Source organism: Cyprinodon tularosa, unplaced genomic scaffold (genome assembly GCF_016077235.1).
Source record: "Cyprinodon tularosa strain WSP-4 unplaced genomic scaffold, ASM1607723v1 ctg34, whole genome shotgun sequence".
Taxonomy (NCBI): Eukaryota; Metazoa; Chordata; class Actinopteri; order Cyprinodontiformes; family Cyprinodontidae; genus Cyprinodon; species Cyprinodon tularosa.
This window is the reverse complement of record NW_024039052.1, coordinates 1,622,364-1,637,939: the sequence shown is the minus strand read 5'-3', so window position 1 is coordinate 1,637,939 and position 15,576 is coordinate 1,622,364. Positions and strand designations below refer to the sequence as shown.

The 15,576-nt window shown below is 36.0% G+C and overlaps 1 protein-coding gene across 1 annotated transcript; it reads right to left on the bottom strand.

Moving 5' to 3' along the window:
* Positions 1–3,205: 3,205 nt before the first annotated feature.
* trpc4b (transient receptor potential cation channel, subfamily C, member 4b) lies at positions 3,206–15,058 on the bottom strand. The gene is made up of 11 exons (XM_038294437.1): positions 14,815–15,058; positions 14,070–14,471; positions 12,313–12,831; positions 8,887–9,238; positions 8,497–8,636; positions 8,108–8,421; positions 7,805–8,000; positions 7,509–7,715; positions 7,269–7,310; positions 7,095–7,184; positions 3,206–4,371 (listed from the first exon to the last, which is right to left on the bottom strand). Exons 2-11 carry the CDS (start codon positions 14,445–14,447, stop codon positions 3,982–3,984), a joined length of 2,628 nt encoding a protein of 875 aa, XP_038150365.1. The 5' UTR covers positions 14,448–14,471; positions 14,815–15,058; the 3' UTR covers positions 3,206–3,981.
* Positions 15,059–15,576: the final 518 nt, after the last annotated feature.

The window sequence follows — 15,576 nt, the reverse complement described above, 5'->3', positions numbered from 1 at the left end:
GTGTTGGCCAAGTGGTTAGAGCAGTGTGCTTGTGCTCTGAGAAGGTTGCAAGTTCAATCCCCACAGCCTGCACTCTGGTTTCCTGAGCAAGACCTTTAACCCCACACTGCTCCCTGGGTACCACACAATGGCAGCCCCCTGCTGGTTAAATGCAGAGATTAAAAAATAAAATTTTTGACATGTAACCATCATACCGACATAGATATTAAATTGGCATCAATTTCATCGGAATGTTTACCAGGTGTCTTTGGTATATTCCTCATATGTTAAAGACAAAAATTTACTTGATAATTGACTTGAAAATCAACTAATCAAAGATGATGCAAATATATGACTGAGCACTAGTAGCCTTGCCCGTACATTTCCTGTTTTATTTTTAATTAATGGGTAAAAAAAAAAGTGAAAAATGGCCAACTAACCATAAGAGCCAGCAAGCTATGTATTTCTTCAATCTGATATTTAAAGAAAAACTAATGAAATGCTCTTTAATCATTCAGGAATACCCTTATTTTACAATCCTATCATGCAATTCAACTAAAGAGCAACAAACCAACTTGTTTCTAATTTCAGTCTCACTAGGGATAATTAGACGCACAGCAGTATCTGTGCTCTGGTTTAGAACATTCATTGTCTCAATCAGGGACTTCCATGCTCTGGTTGATGCAGACATAAACACTATTAGCCATAAGAGAAGTTTTTTCCCCCTCAAATCCTAAAAGATGTTTACATTAAAGTTCAAATGAGTGCTAATAAGAGTACCACAACAAATCAAAGACAGCGAGCCTAGAAAGATTAAAACCATGTGTTCAGTGGTAACACTGTTTTTGTTTTACGGGACTGATTTTCTCTAGCATCCAACTATGAGGTGAAGGTTTTTTTTTTTTTTTCTGTTGGTAAAAACAATATAACAATATACAGGACAAAGCATCATAAATATCTTCAACTGAAATACTCCCCACATAGGAGGGTTAGAATTTATTTAAAAACATATAAGCTTGGGTTCATGATGTCTTTTATATACCAAGGTTCAGGCTGTCTATAGTTGTGTGATGTTATGGGATGTGGGGGGTATCTTTGTGTCACACTGGCGGCCCCCTTAATACCAACTGAGCACTATTTATATGCCAAGTTTACCTGAGTATTGCTGTTGACCATGTTCATCCTTTATGGATTACAGTGTACCCATCTTCTATCTTCCTCCAGCAAGATAATTTCACATGTCAAAAGCCAAAACCACCTGTAGGTGATTTCTTGGCTTTAAAAACATTCAGTTGCACCCCAACTATCCCAGAAGTCTCTAAAAGTAAATAACAAATCTTTAGGATGTTGTACAAATTAGGATTTTAATATTTGGCAGCATCTGCATGAAAATATTGCATTAATGTGGACAGAATTTCCAGCAATTTATTCCTTTTCTTTTTCTTTTTGCCAAAAAGATTTAAGGCATGTATACTCGTTAACAATAGCAGTACAATCCCAGGAAATTCTTTCAGCGTGATTAAATGCCTCCTACGATTGTCCAGGAGTCATGTATTTCAATGGTAATTGTATAAAACTGAATAAACAAAACAAAATAGATAATAATAATAAAAGTGACCAAAAATGATTAATTTGAGGATTTTTGAAAGCTAGGTTTGCAGCATTCACTACAGGACCAGCAGGATCTGTACCAGTTCTTTTCCCCACTGCCATCAGACGGTTGAACTGTTGAAACTCTGCATCACACTTAAAAACATCATATTTGCAAGACCAACAAGGCTGATTTTTTTCACAGTCCCTTTATAGAACACAACACAATGTTCTACTGCATTTTGCACCATAATAATACATTTTACACTGCCCTGAACCTTTCCATGCTAATGCATTTTGCACCATTACTTTGAACTGGTTTGCCTTTTCTCCTACACTGTTTACATTCTGATCACTGCTGCACTTTATAAATGGTAATGTTAATTTAATTGTTGTTAGCTGCTCATTCACTGTTGACAAGGTGTATACATCGAAATACATTGAAATTAGTTTTTGTATACACTCCATGTACTTATATAAAATGACAATAAAGTTTGTCTAAGTTGAGGAACTGATTACTGTTAATGCCTGGCGGCATGTTCAATTGCATTTATTGTACTCCCTCAGGTATTACAGGGGTAGAATGCAACTCATTAACTACAAAGTTGCAGTTTTACCAGATATCAACGATGTAGCATCCACTGGTCCCTTGCCATAATAACAAGATTATAAGTCCATGGCCTTGCCATACTGGCTCCCATTCTGCTGTAGAACCAGAAACCTGAAGCTATGCTGCTCACAAAAGACCAGGCTTTGTTGCTTTACCCTGCTCTTGTCATTTTATTTTATTTATTTATTTTGCATTATTTTGGTTTAGACTGCTGCAGATAATAGCTTAATTGACTATTGTTATTGTATCTCACAGAGATAAAACAACTTTTGTAAAAATTTCCTGTGTATTAAGTAAGGCCTACCATTACCTCATGATCACATCATTATATATTTCAATTACAGCCTAAAAGCAGCTGAAATGTATGCATCATAAACCACTAGACGGTCTTTATGACTGCATTTACTATGATTGATGATGAAAAGATGCCACTTCATCAACATACATTATATCTTCACATCTAACACTGTGTGCTTGATGCCCAAGTCTAAATAATGATATGAAATAAATTATCTTGTTATCAAATTGAGGTTGTACTGACAGAAGAGGTGCCCTTTCTGTGATTACTGTAACAAATCACGACAAATAATGGAGAAATATGATTTTTTTTTTTTACAGAATTTAAAGCTCTGAGAGTTTTGTTATATCGTTACATTTAATTCATCCTTGGTTATGAAAGCAAACAGACTTGGTCAAATTGAGGATCGTTCTAGCAGCATTCAAATAACTCCAATGCAACACCAATGAAACAGATTTATGTACAAAAGCAGACCAGGTTAAATCATGTTTTAGATTGATTTTAATCCTGAGTGCTTCTTCTTTTAGGGCGATAATAGCTGAGTACTACAAATATGGTAATGTAAGACAAAAACTATGATTGCAAAATGGTTCTTGTGCCAGTGAGCACAGAATTAAGCTAACATAGTTCAGTTGTGTTAAATTCAAATATACTAACTGTTTTTGAACAAAATCGAATTCACAGATTTTTTCAACCAAACATGTTTTTGAATAAAAAAAGGCAGTTACCATTACATTACATTTGAACTGATTTTATTCATATTTCAAAATGTCTCAGAATACAAGTTTTCAAAGATATGAAATATATTTATTATGCCATTTGCCTGCACAACATAAAACACTGATTACATAGCAAATATTTTGGAAATACTTCCTGAAACAAATCCCAAAATGTTCTTCTCCATTTCAAAATCGTCATTAGCTTAGACAGTTGGGTTTATATACTTTGAGCCAATTATCTGCTGTAGATTATTCAGAATTTCTTGCATAATTATATAAACTAAAATAACAAAATATCAGGTGTGATATTAGTTTTTTTTAGATAGAGACAGCATTTTATATGTTAAAGTGAGAAGATAGCTCAGTGAAGGAGTATAATAAGAAAGGCAGACATATTTCAACAGTTTTGAGTGAGCTGCTTAAAGGAGCTAGAAAAAGTTAACAGTGCAATTCCTGAGCACTAAGTGAGCAATATTGTCACTCATGAATAAAGAAAAATAACATCGTATAAACCAACTACAGACTCTACCTACTGTATTTTTACAGTTAATTGAGCCTGGCTATCTTCAAAATATTAAGATTAGGTAAGCGATTGTTAAAACGAAAAGATTTGCCTCAAATGTCATTCCTCTGTGCATACATTATTTACATTGTTGTAGATTTATTTTTGCACCTTCTTTGGACCATTTGTCACTTCATTAGAAAGTATGGTACAAGAAAGCCTTACTTCCTGAATGTGTGTGTTCACTTTTCTGTGGGACTTCAACATCTTCTCTCCGACTATCTCAGTTTTGTTCCCTAGAGAAGGAGCTTGGTTCATCACATTTTAGGAGGGAGATTTGCTTCTCAGATTCAGGGTTTGACTGCTTTTTGGATATTTCTCTCTCAGTCTTTTCTGTGCTCCACACAACAACAGAACAATTCCTTTTTTCACTTGAGCATGGAGAGTTGGTGGTCTTTGCTGCTTTACTCTGCAGGACGACCGGGGATTTTGGATCCAACATGCTTGGCTCTTTCTGACGTTCATTGGCAGCAGGTTTACGACAATATTTAAAGGAATTTCCAGGATATGCCAATGTTGTGCTTGCAACTGGACTTGTCCCCCCACAGTGAGGCTTACTTTTCAACATTCCCAAAACTTCATAGCGGAAGCTAGAGATATCTTGCTTCAGCTCCTGGTGATTGAAAAAGAAAATAAAGAGAAGAAAACATTTATCATAATCATCCAATATAAATGACTAGGTCAATAACAATTTTGTTGTTATGTGTGTAAATGGTAAATAAATTAGTAACAAAATGTGATTAAGTAGTACAACAACCAGACCAAAATATCATGACATGCATGCACCCTATTTTGTGTGACTGACTCAACTTAAAGGGGCATGTTCAAAACAGTAGCAATATGAAGTTTAAACTCTTAATTGTGTGAAAGCAAGATGTCTAATGGTTAGCCTCTATTTAAGGATAACGGCAGCAAATGTTAAACCATTGGTTATACTGGATTCCTTCCTGAATATGAGACTAAATGTTATAGTTCATTACAGATAGTGTTTAGAAAAGCAGGATAGTTTTATTAAGACATTGATTTCAGAGAGGAAACTTAAAAAAATTAAATATTTTTGTAGCAAAACTGACCTGAAATGCTTTAACCCTGAAACCAGGAAGACAAATAATGTACGGGAACTGTATCATTTATTGCGACACTGACTTGCATTTTACACAAGTATTAGCTTAATTTGAAATATACTAAATTATTTTGCCATGAATATAAAGCACTTAAAAGTAGGGCTTGAAGATATGACCACAACTCATATGAAAATGAATTAATAAATTCAATCAATAAAATTGTTAGAAATCCAGTTTGTGTGGCCTGTTTGTGTGTCTCCGTTTTCCACCACCAGGAGGTACCCTGTCTTCGCTGTCCCTCGATGCACACCTGCGGTTCATTGGATCATTATCTGGAGGAGTATTTGAGCAGTGGACTGTCACTAGTCCACTGCTATTTGGCCTCAACGCCAAAGTGTTTGCCAGTTTTGGGTAAACTAGCCAAGCTGAGTTTAGCTGAGTCTAACCTAGCTTTGTTTCTCTGAGTCTAACAAGTTTTTTGTCTTTGCTCCCCGGCAGGAAGCTTTCCTGTGTTACTGGATTCCTGGACCTTCTCTCCCCTGCAAGGAAGAACAGAGTTACACTGAGCAAGGAAAAACCTCCACATGTTCTGTTCAAGAACCCATCGGAAATCCGAGTGACAGTCCGCTCAATTACTCCTCCGGGTCCAACACTTGTCAACCTGTCCGCCCTCCAACGTGTGCACTATTCTCTGGATTTACCACACAGACTGGATTCAAGGACTAACAAGGTCCCGTTCTTGCAAAATCTAAGTGCTTCCAAGATTCCCACGGTACCTGAACTGACCACTGAACTTCCCTTCTCACTTCCAGTTCCGGGTTACCAGCTCACTGAGTTCCAGATCCAATTCCTGTTTAACCACTTCAATAAACCTGTTAAACTTTTTCCGTGCTCTTTGAGTGGTTTCTCTGCATGTCGGTCAGATTCGTTAAACCAATCTTGACAAAAATATAATTTCAATATCAATATAAACAATATTTATCAACCAAGATCTCAACAGATGCATGTAAAAATGTATGTCAAATACAGTATGTGGCCATGTTCATAAAACTCTTAGAACATTTTAGAAATATTTGCTTTAAAAACAAAACACATAAAACTACATAAAACTGAGTGCCAGTTTAGCTTTTCTCAATAAACCTTCTCCCTGTATCATCTTTTCCTTCTCTCAGCTACAACACATAATCCTCCAATTAATAATACATTCTTGTCCAACTCAAAAGTGACACAAAAGGTGAAACAATTGTAATAACATCAGTAAACATTCGTCAAATTGGTTTCATGCAAACAAAAAATGTCATGGAGGGACAGAAATTTTTTTTATTTTAATTTAACAGAAGACTGCTAAGGATAATATGTTTAAGAGTATGTTTTTTTAAACCTTAATTTTACCAGGAAAGCCTGTTTGAGATTGAAATCTCTTTTTCAAGAGTGACTTTTGCAACACAGCAGCAGAGCAAGCCGGATTCAGCAAACCTAACTGTTAAGACCACGTTGTTCAAAGCATGTTTAAAAAGTTACAATAATGTAACAATAAATTAGATATTTAAAATCCCCAAATCAAATAATACATTGACAGACAGGTGCAGGTCTGTCCAAATCATCCAACATTTTCTTAAAATCATCCAGAAGCTTCTGGTCCAAGCTGCATATAAAAATCCCTTTTTCCCATTTCAGTTCTCTTCCTAAGGAATTAAAATAATAAGAACCGCCGAGAGCAAAGACTGTAAAACCCCTTAATCTTTTGCTGGAGAAGAGTTCAGAGGTAGGACAGAAAATAATGTACATGTAACCAGTCACATGCCAGTATCTCAGCCTTCATAAGGATAATGATCATGTTGATGTTGATATAACACACAATGATAAGTTAGTCACTGGATCAAAGCAAAAATATGCAAAGGAACTTTTGGAGGTCATTTACAGGTACCAGAAATCAGTTGACTAAATGCAGCACAGATAAACCACAATTCTCAGAAGCAAAAACTCTAAACTGTTTATCAATCATGAGAATATCTTTATCTGCATTATTGTTTTTGCTAAACTGCAAGTGTATATTGCTTCCCTAACTTTTTTAAAGTGACAGATTTTTATTTTATTTTTCCAAAATAGAATAGAAGAACATAGAAAAATGCATTTTTTGTCCTAAAGGGCATAAACCAGGAATGATGTATTCTCAATGCAGTTGCAAGTATAGCAGTGAAAGCTCTTATGAAAATATATCAATCACTCACGCACCAAAAATAAAAGTTGTTAAAATTACATTTCTACATACCTTGAAGTTTTCCTCTGTCAATCCTTCTTCAGTTTTGGCATCTCTAATCATTGCCGCAACATAGCGCTTCACAAGGTTCTTTAAAACCTCCTAAAAATGTCATCAGTATTTCAGACAAATTCCTATCCTTATTTTTGAAAGAATTATGATAAAAAAAAATAAAATACAACAAACCTGATATTCATGGTTTAGTCTGACATTTTCTGCTGCTCGCATCTATGAATAAAGAACAAGCAAAAGTAGCAATTATTCCTCTTTGTTGTTTAACTAAAGTGTTTTCTTTACATGCCCTTTGAAAACAAAAGTGCTCATGATACACATTAAGGCATCTTTATAAGTTCCTTGATATATTAGGTTATTAGATCTAGGCCTGATTATTTTTGAGTAAAGATTTTAGGAAGTGTAAACACTCACAATGCTCCTTACCCCCAAAGTCTCAAATGAGTCAAAGGATTTTTTGCTGGATTTCTTGAACAAATTTGTTTGAATCCACTTTAATAAATAATACACTGATTTTGGGCTTGGTATGATATTGAATGGGGATGGTAAAGTCCCGCCTTCTTCAAAATAGCTCATCCATAACTTTGTCCTTGCGAATTTCCACTCTATGTCTGCATGATCCTGAGAAAAAGGAATAAATAATAGTAAGTGGGTGATGAATCTTGAATAAAAAGTCTTTAAAAGATAGATGGATTGTCTGGAGCACTCACAGCAATGTGCTGGTAGGAGTTGTTCATCATTGCAATGAGCATGTTCAGAAGTACAACCAGGGAGATTATATTGTAGGTGCCAAACATAGTAGTGCCCACAAATTTGGTAAATGTATGGTTTGCTTGTACATTGGTGACATGGAGAGCAATCAGACCAAACACAGACCAGAACAGTGACTGAAGGGTTTCAAACAACCTGAGAGATGAACAAGCAAAAATGAATTAAAAAAATTACCATTTGTATGTTTCATTTTATTTCTAAATAATAAAATGTATCAAAAGGGAAATAAGGACTTTAATTACGATGAAAAGGCATTATTTTGAGTTTGGCAGCGAATCCCTGTGCAGTTATTAACACCATCTGTTTTATAATAAAAATAGAGTTGATGAAGACCATTGGCAAAGGCCAAAAGCACAAGACAGTAGATGAACAGAAACTTGAGGATGTCCAGAAGCATGCGGCCCAATGAAATCTGTAAGGGGCCTAAATGCGAGTTGGCAGTGAAAAGACTGATCAGACGTAAGGAACTGAAGATGTTAGCAATGGCAAATAATGCTTCTGCTATCAACGTTGGATGAAACGTTTCCCAGTTGTTTCTTTGGTCGTATCCGCTGTGCTGTTAAGAAAAATAACAATTCTATTACCAATGATTGGTTTGCATGATCTGTTAAATCAAACTAGTTTGAATTACCTTTGTATATGCAACAATTTTTAGTGAAATAGTTGCAAGGTACAAGGAGTTCATTATGAAGTCCATTATGTTCCACCAATCATCCATGTAATCCTTTAAACCACTATCCCACATTTGTTTGATCTCGGCCCATATGAAACCTTTAAGAGATAAGCATAAAACAGGTTTCAACTGGAGTTTTAAGATTTTAAATCCCTGGATAAGGCTGCCTAAGATGATACAAAGTAAAAGAGATTAAAATAAAGAAAATATCAACAATTTCTTGTCACACATATTACAAAAAACAATATTTATGGAAAGCACTTAATTTGCATTTTTGAAATGATTTTACTGATAAAGGATAACATATATACATGCAAATAATGAACAACAGGCTGCATGTATTGTTACCAAGCACCCAAGGCAGGATCATCCATTCTATAGAGCTGGGTTTTGGGCCCTTATAGTTTGCAGCTGGACGGTCCTGGTCATCAGAGTCAATATGCTGCGAAGCCAAGAAGAGCAGGATGAGAAAGGTCAAGTAGGACGAAGTGTGGCAGATAAACTTGATGAAAGGTTTACGGATGAATTTCCCATAGCGACTCTTTGGAAAAATCAAGTAGAAAATAGAAAACAAAGGAAAGAGGAAGCCAATGAAGATGCAGGTGACGAGCTTCACTGCCCAGTGACGCCTCCTCCAGCCTGGGAATTCATCATACCACCGAGATGCAAGAAGCTGCTGGCAGTTGGGTTGAGCAACGAACTAAGGAACAGAAAGATTTAAAAAAAGGTAAAGGATTAAAATTTGAAATATACTCTACTTCGTTTGTTCTTAAAAATACATTTAGAAAATAGCAAATCATGTAAACTGCATTGAACTCAAATATTTTGAATCGGTACCAGTAAGTTTTCCACCTTTGTCCTGTACTGGCTTGTGAGATTTAGGTATCTTTCTTTTTGACTATAAATCTGCCAAAGTGAATATTGAAAAAGATGTAAGATAAAGTGCTTCGGGTAATGGGGATAAATGTTTCGGGCAGCACTGCCACCTCACACAACATGAATATTTTTTGCAAGTCTTTTGATAGACAAATTTTGCTGATGATTTTTGTGTGAAAGAGAATGTGTGTTCTGGCTGCTCAGTGGAGTTGGGATGCTACCTGTTAAAGTCTAGGTCCCAGCATCATCATAAGAGCATCTACTACGGGTTATGCTTTTTGATTTTACTCATAAGAGCCAGCTAAATAAACATTGTCTCATAATGATTAACAACAAATACATGTACAGGTCCTTCTAAAAATATTAGCATATTATGATAAAGTTCTTTATTTTCCATAATGTAATGATAAAACTTGAACATTCATATATTTTAGATTCATTGCACACTAACTGAAATATTTCAGGTCTTTTATTGTCTTAGTACAGATGATTGTGGCATACAGCTCATGAAAACACAAAATTCCTATCTCACAAAAATAGCACATTTCGTCCGACCAATAAAAGAAAGTGTTCTTCATACAAAAAAAGAAACCTTCAAATAATTATGTACAGTTATGCACTCAATACTTGGTCGGGAATCCTTTTGCAGAAAGGACTGTTTCAATGCGGCGCGGCATGGAGGCAATCAGCCTGTGGCACTGCTGAGGTGGTATGGAGGCCCAGGATGCTTAGATAGCGGCCTTTAGCTCATCCAGAGTTGTTGGGACTTGCGTCTCTCAACTTTCTCTTCACATTATCCCACAGATTCTCTATGGGGTTCAGGTCAGGAGAGTTGGCAGGCCAATTGAGCACAGTGATACCATGGTCAGTAAACCATTGAATAGTGGTTTTGGCACTGTGAGCAGGTGCCAGGTCGTGCTGAATTTGAAATATCTTCATCTCCATATAAAGCTTTTCAGCAGATGGAAGCATGAAGTGCTCCAAATTTTCCTGATAGCTAGCTGCATTGACCCTGCCCTTGATAAAACCCAGTCGATCAACACCAGCAGCTGACATGGCACCCCAGACCATCACTGACTGTGGGTACTTGACATTGAACTTCTGGCATTTTGGCATTTCCTTCTCCCCAATCTTCCTCCAGACTCTGGCACCTTGATTACCAAATGACATGCAAAACTGAGCAACGGTTCAGTGCTGCTTCTTTGTCGCCCAGGTCAGGCACCTCTGCCGCTGTTATACAAGGTATAATTTTTACCTAGTGATGTCAATTGGGGAGAGCATTACCTTGTTTATAACCACTAATCTTGCTTAGACAATCAAATGGCAGCACTTTACACTCAATTGTTTTTTTATTAGTGAATCCGGTGTGTTGTTGTGTCTGCTATTAGTCATTCGCTCAGCTTCCTATGACATCATATTTCACTAAACAAACTAAACAAGGTATTTCATTGTTGACTCAATTATTCTAATAACAATCAATCAAATTATCTTAAAAAAGGGAAGACATCAGCCCACCAATAAAATGCTTTAGACTTGGTTAATGTGATTTGCCCTGATTTACTCTGTGATTTGGCTGCAGTATTATTCAGACATTTGTCTGAATCACTAATTCTTTAGTCCCGTCTTTTACAAGTTTCATATTTTCTCTGAATCTAGATACAACTTTACAAATAGAATTTAAAAAATGGAAGCCATTGGAAATCATTTACTGAATGTGGCAGGTGTTTTATTTTTAATGAAACCTAAAAATCTATGTATTCCAATAGGGGTTATACCTAATTCTTTCTCTGTAATGGTATGGTAAAACCTTGCTGAGGCATGCTTTCTTTTAAGAATGGCAACTGTTTTTTGTTTTTTTTTCTATGTGCAAATGAACCCCATACAATAAAGTCCTGGACTTGAATTTGATCAGAAAAAGCCATGAACTTTAGCTTTTCAAAATTGTTTAATTGGCTGATGATTAGATCAAGTGACTTTGATTATTTACATGGCTGCTGCTAATCAAGGGGACACGAGTCCCTTAATCTTCATCTTTTTACGTTGCTCTACATGTCTGTGGCAGTTAGAGCTGACCTATTGCTGTTACTTTTGATTCACATAAAGAGTTAATCAAAGAGCCAATGAAACGACAGAATGACAACTGAACATACCAAAAGCAGGTAGCAGCATTACAACACAGAGCTCATACACATGTTGCATAAGGGAAATACCTGACGCACATTTTATATTTATTTCTTAGCTGAAAGATGACTTTTATAAGCCACTCCTATTTGCTTCAATAGTCTTAGCTGCATGTTTTTAAAAATATATCAAAAATCATGCAAATCTTTCCAGTAATATCAAGGTGGAGAGTAACAGGGGCTATGACTACTTTTTTTCTCAATGCATCTATATTTTTACGATTTCCTGCAGCTTTGACAGAAAAAACAAAGGAAAAAATGCCATGGATGTAATCTACAAAGCAGGGTTTAAAGGCCATAAATGGTCCCTTCCTCATTAAAATGTTATGAGTTTGAATTTCAAGGAAATGGTTGTTACATCTTCCATCATTATACCCAATTATCTAATCATCATGGGGCTGACTAAAAGGTTCTAGTGTAATGCATTGTTAAGAGCCAGACTGGCAATTACATGTTGCTCTAAACTCCCAGAGGAGGTCTCCACCCATCTTTAAGCCATTTACTGCCCATCTTAGCACTTTTCTTATCCTTTGCTCCACACTGATCAAATCATGTAATACCAGTTTCTTCTTCTACTGGTTAAATTGTAAATTATGCCTCTTCTAAGTCTGCACAGCAACGTTATTTCACAAAATTATATAATATCTTATATCTTATGTCAAATTTAAAATAGTTGTTGTCATAAAAAAAAAAAAAAACAAAAAAAAAAAACACATACCTCCTTCTGGGAATATTTGATTGCCAGTTTTAAGCGGGCAAGGTCATTGGTGTTCTCATCCATCAGAGGATTGATGTTATCTCGGTAATTCAGAATTATATCCAGCTCTTTGGAGCTTCGAGTCTGGTCCAGAAGGTCCTTTGCAAATTGTTTGCACATATGGGACAACTCTTCATACTCTGATTTGAACTCATTCTCCACTGTGCTGAGCTCCTTCAGCTCCCAGCTGAGCTGGAATGCTGTGAGGAACGGATCTTCACTGGAGAGGGCAATGAGAGATGGGCTGGAGAGGGCCTTGTAGATATTAAGACGAGAGCGTGAGTTACGCAGGCTGTCCACGTCCGAGTTTGACATGCAGTCCACACAGTTGCAGCGCACAGCATGTGGCTGAGGTACGGAAACACCTCGTTGCAGAAGCAGTTTAATGATCTCATAGTTGTTCGTCTGAGCTGCAAGGATTATTGGAGTGATGTCTGGAGTGAAGTCTGAAAACTGTCTGTCCTGTAGAATAGGGGGGATCTTGTATGGACCAAGGAGAGAAGAAAACTCATGAGTGGATAGGGAAATAATACAATTCAAATATACAAGGTCTGTATGGGATAGCTTCAGAAAAAAAAAAGAGGAAAAAAACACTTTTAAACCTTTTACATGATCAGTGTATCAACCCTCGAGACCACTCAGGTCCTCTGGCTCAAGCCTGCTCTGCATTCGTAGAACCAGAACTAAACATGTAGAAGCAGCATTTAGTTCCTAGCTCCACTTATCTGGAACAAACTTCCAGAAAACTGTAAAAGTGCGGAAAGCCTGAGTTCCTTTAAATCAAGACTAAAAACACATTTGCTTAGGATTGCCTACGACTGTTCTAGTAAAACAGTTAAACTAAAACATCATTAGTTCAACTTTTTTATTTTCTTTAGTCCAACTGTTTTTAATGTTCTTTTTTGCTTCTGCATATTTTATTTTTTTTCCTACTTGCTTTGATTTTGTTTTTCCCCTATATTTTAATCATGTAAAGCACTTTGCATTGTCTTTGTACTGAATTGTGCTATACAAATAGCCTTGCCTTGCCTTGCCTTGATCCAAACCAACTGTCTGAAAGGACCTAATTGATGCTTTCTGACTAAAATTATCATCTATCAGTAAGCAACTAGCTAATTGCATGTGGTTAGGCTGGCCTCAGGATGTGTTCCTGGCAGAAGCCATGATGAGTGTTTTTGTTATGTCTATTTTTTTTTTATCTCTGGATTATAAAAAACACCTTTTGGAGATTATGTTAGTTGTATTTTTGCTCCAAAATCTTAAAAGCAAGGACACTAAGCACTATCATTTGGGTAATTATCCAAAAATGTCGGCCATAATAAAAAAAATGGATATCCTTTAACAAGAATCATACCCTTTAAAATAATTTTATATTGTTTGGTTTTGCCCAAATAAAATAAAAAAGAGTGAAGTGCATGTGATTTCAGCCCCTTTAATTCAGATACCCCTAAGTGAAACTCAGTGTAAATAATTACCTTCAAATATTTCCTAATCAGAGCTATGATTAGACCAATTTAAACTCAGTTAAAGCTGTTAATAAATTAGATTAAAGCGTTTTACATAGCTCAGAACAGCATTTGTTGAAAATAAGGTCCAGGAAATTGAAAAGTCAGTCTTACCCTGTAGTCAGTAATATAACTGCAATCACTTGAATAAATGAAATTATACATCTGTAGTTTTATAAACAGTAAATACTCTTATCAGATTTTTTTTATCACCTGTTTTTCTCCACGTGGTTTCTTGTGATTTAGTAGCAGTTCCACTGCTCCTACTACCTCTTTGCGTATTGCGTGCAGCAGAGCATCTCCCAAGTGTATGTTATAACTGAGCAGGAGCTCTATTATCTCCAGGTTCTCGTTTTCAATGGCAATAAGAAGGGCCGTGCGTCCCAGGGGGTCAATGCAGTTGATGTTGATCCTGAAGTAGATCTCAGCCTCATCCAACGCTTGCTTTACACTCGCATAATCCCCTCTTTCGACGGCCCCCAGGTAGACTTTCTCCATGGGAGAGAGCTCAGCCTCCGCTCGCACAATCCGCAGCGGGAGGCGGTCATTATATGAGGAATTGTCCGTTTTCTTGTAAAATAGTTGAGCCATTTTCACAGCCAAGGTGCGTAATTTCTGAAAGATACGGTGCAAAAAAGTTCAGCATTTGCTGAGACACACCTGTTGATCAATTAGGGCCTACATTAATTGAATTTTTCAATCTTAAAATCAAATATATAGCCAAACTTAAGCATTATATTGCTCTGGAACGTCTACAATTATTTTTAATTGAATATATTTTATTTAAAAGATGTTTCCGGTAAATATTGAAAGTTTATAATAAACACACTGAAAGCCTTATAGAAGTTTTATATATGTTTTTGTTAATTTCTTTCGATGAAAAAACTATATTCTATAGTTTTACATATATTTATAATCGAATTGGTAAATTAAATCGTGTAGGAAAGAAGAACTTTACCGCCCGCCTGTTGCTCCCTGGGTTTGATTTAAATAAATCCCTCGTTGGAAACCTGTTCCCAGATGAGGAAGTTAACGGCTCTTTTCCTCTTCTTTCCAATCTTCATCAAACCACCTGCAGCTCGCGCTCTTCATCATCCTGCCCAACCCTTCGGATGTTACAAACTCTATGTTTTTCCTGTTAAACTGACGCGTTCACTGATGCAGCGTGACACATCCGCTCCAGGCTGCTAAAACTGAGTGAACAAGCACCAACGCCCCTTCAGTCTCATTTTGTTGTTATAAACAACATACGTACGGAAGAGGATGAAGGTCACTGAAAAAAAAAAAAAAAGGTTAACTGGTTTTTAAATTTTATTTCAGTAGCCTATATTATGAGAAAAAAAAATTCAGAATTCTGACTTTAATTTCATAATTCTGACTTTTTTCTCAGAATTTTACTTTAATCTCAGAATTCTGACTTTTTTCTCAGAATTCTGACTTTAATCTCAGAATTCTGATATTAATCTTATAATTCTGACTTTAAATCTCAGAATTGTGACTTTTTTCCTCATAATTCTGACTATAATCTCATGATTCTGGCTTCTTTCTCAGAATTCTGACTTTAATCTAAGAATTCTGAGAAAAAAGTCAGAATTCTCGAATAAAAGTCAGAATTCTCAGATTAAAGTCAGAAATCTGACTTTAATCTGAGAATTCTGACTTTTCAGACTTCTGAGTTTAATCTCATAATTCTGATTTTAATCTAAGAATTCTGACTGAA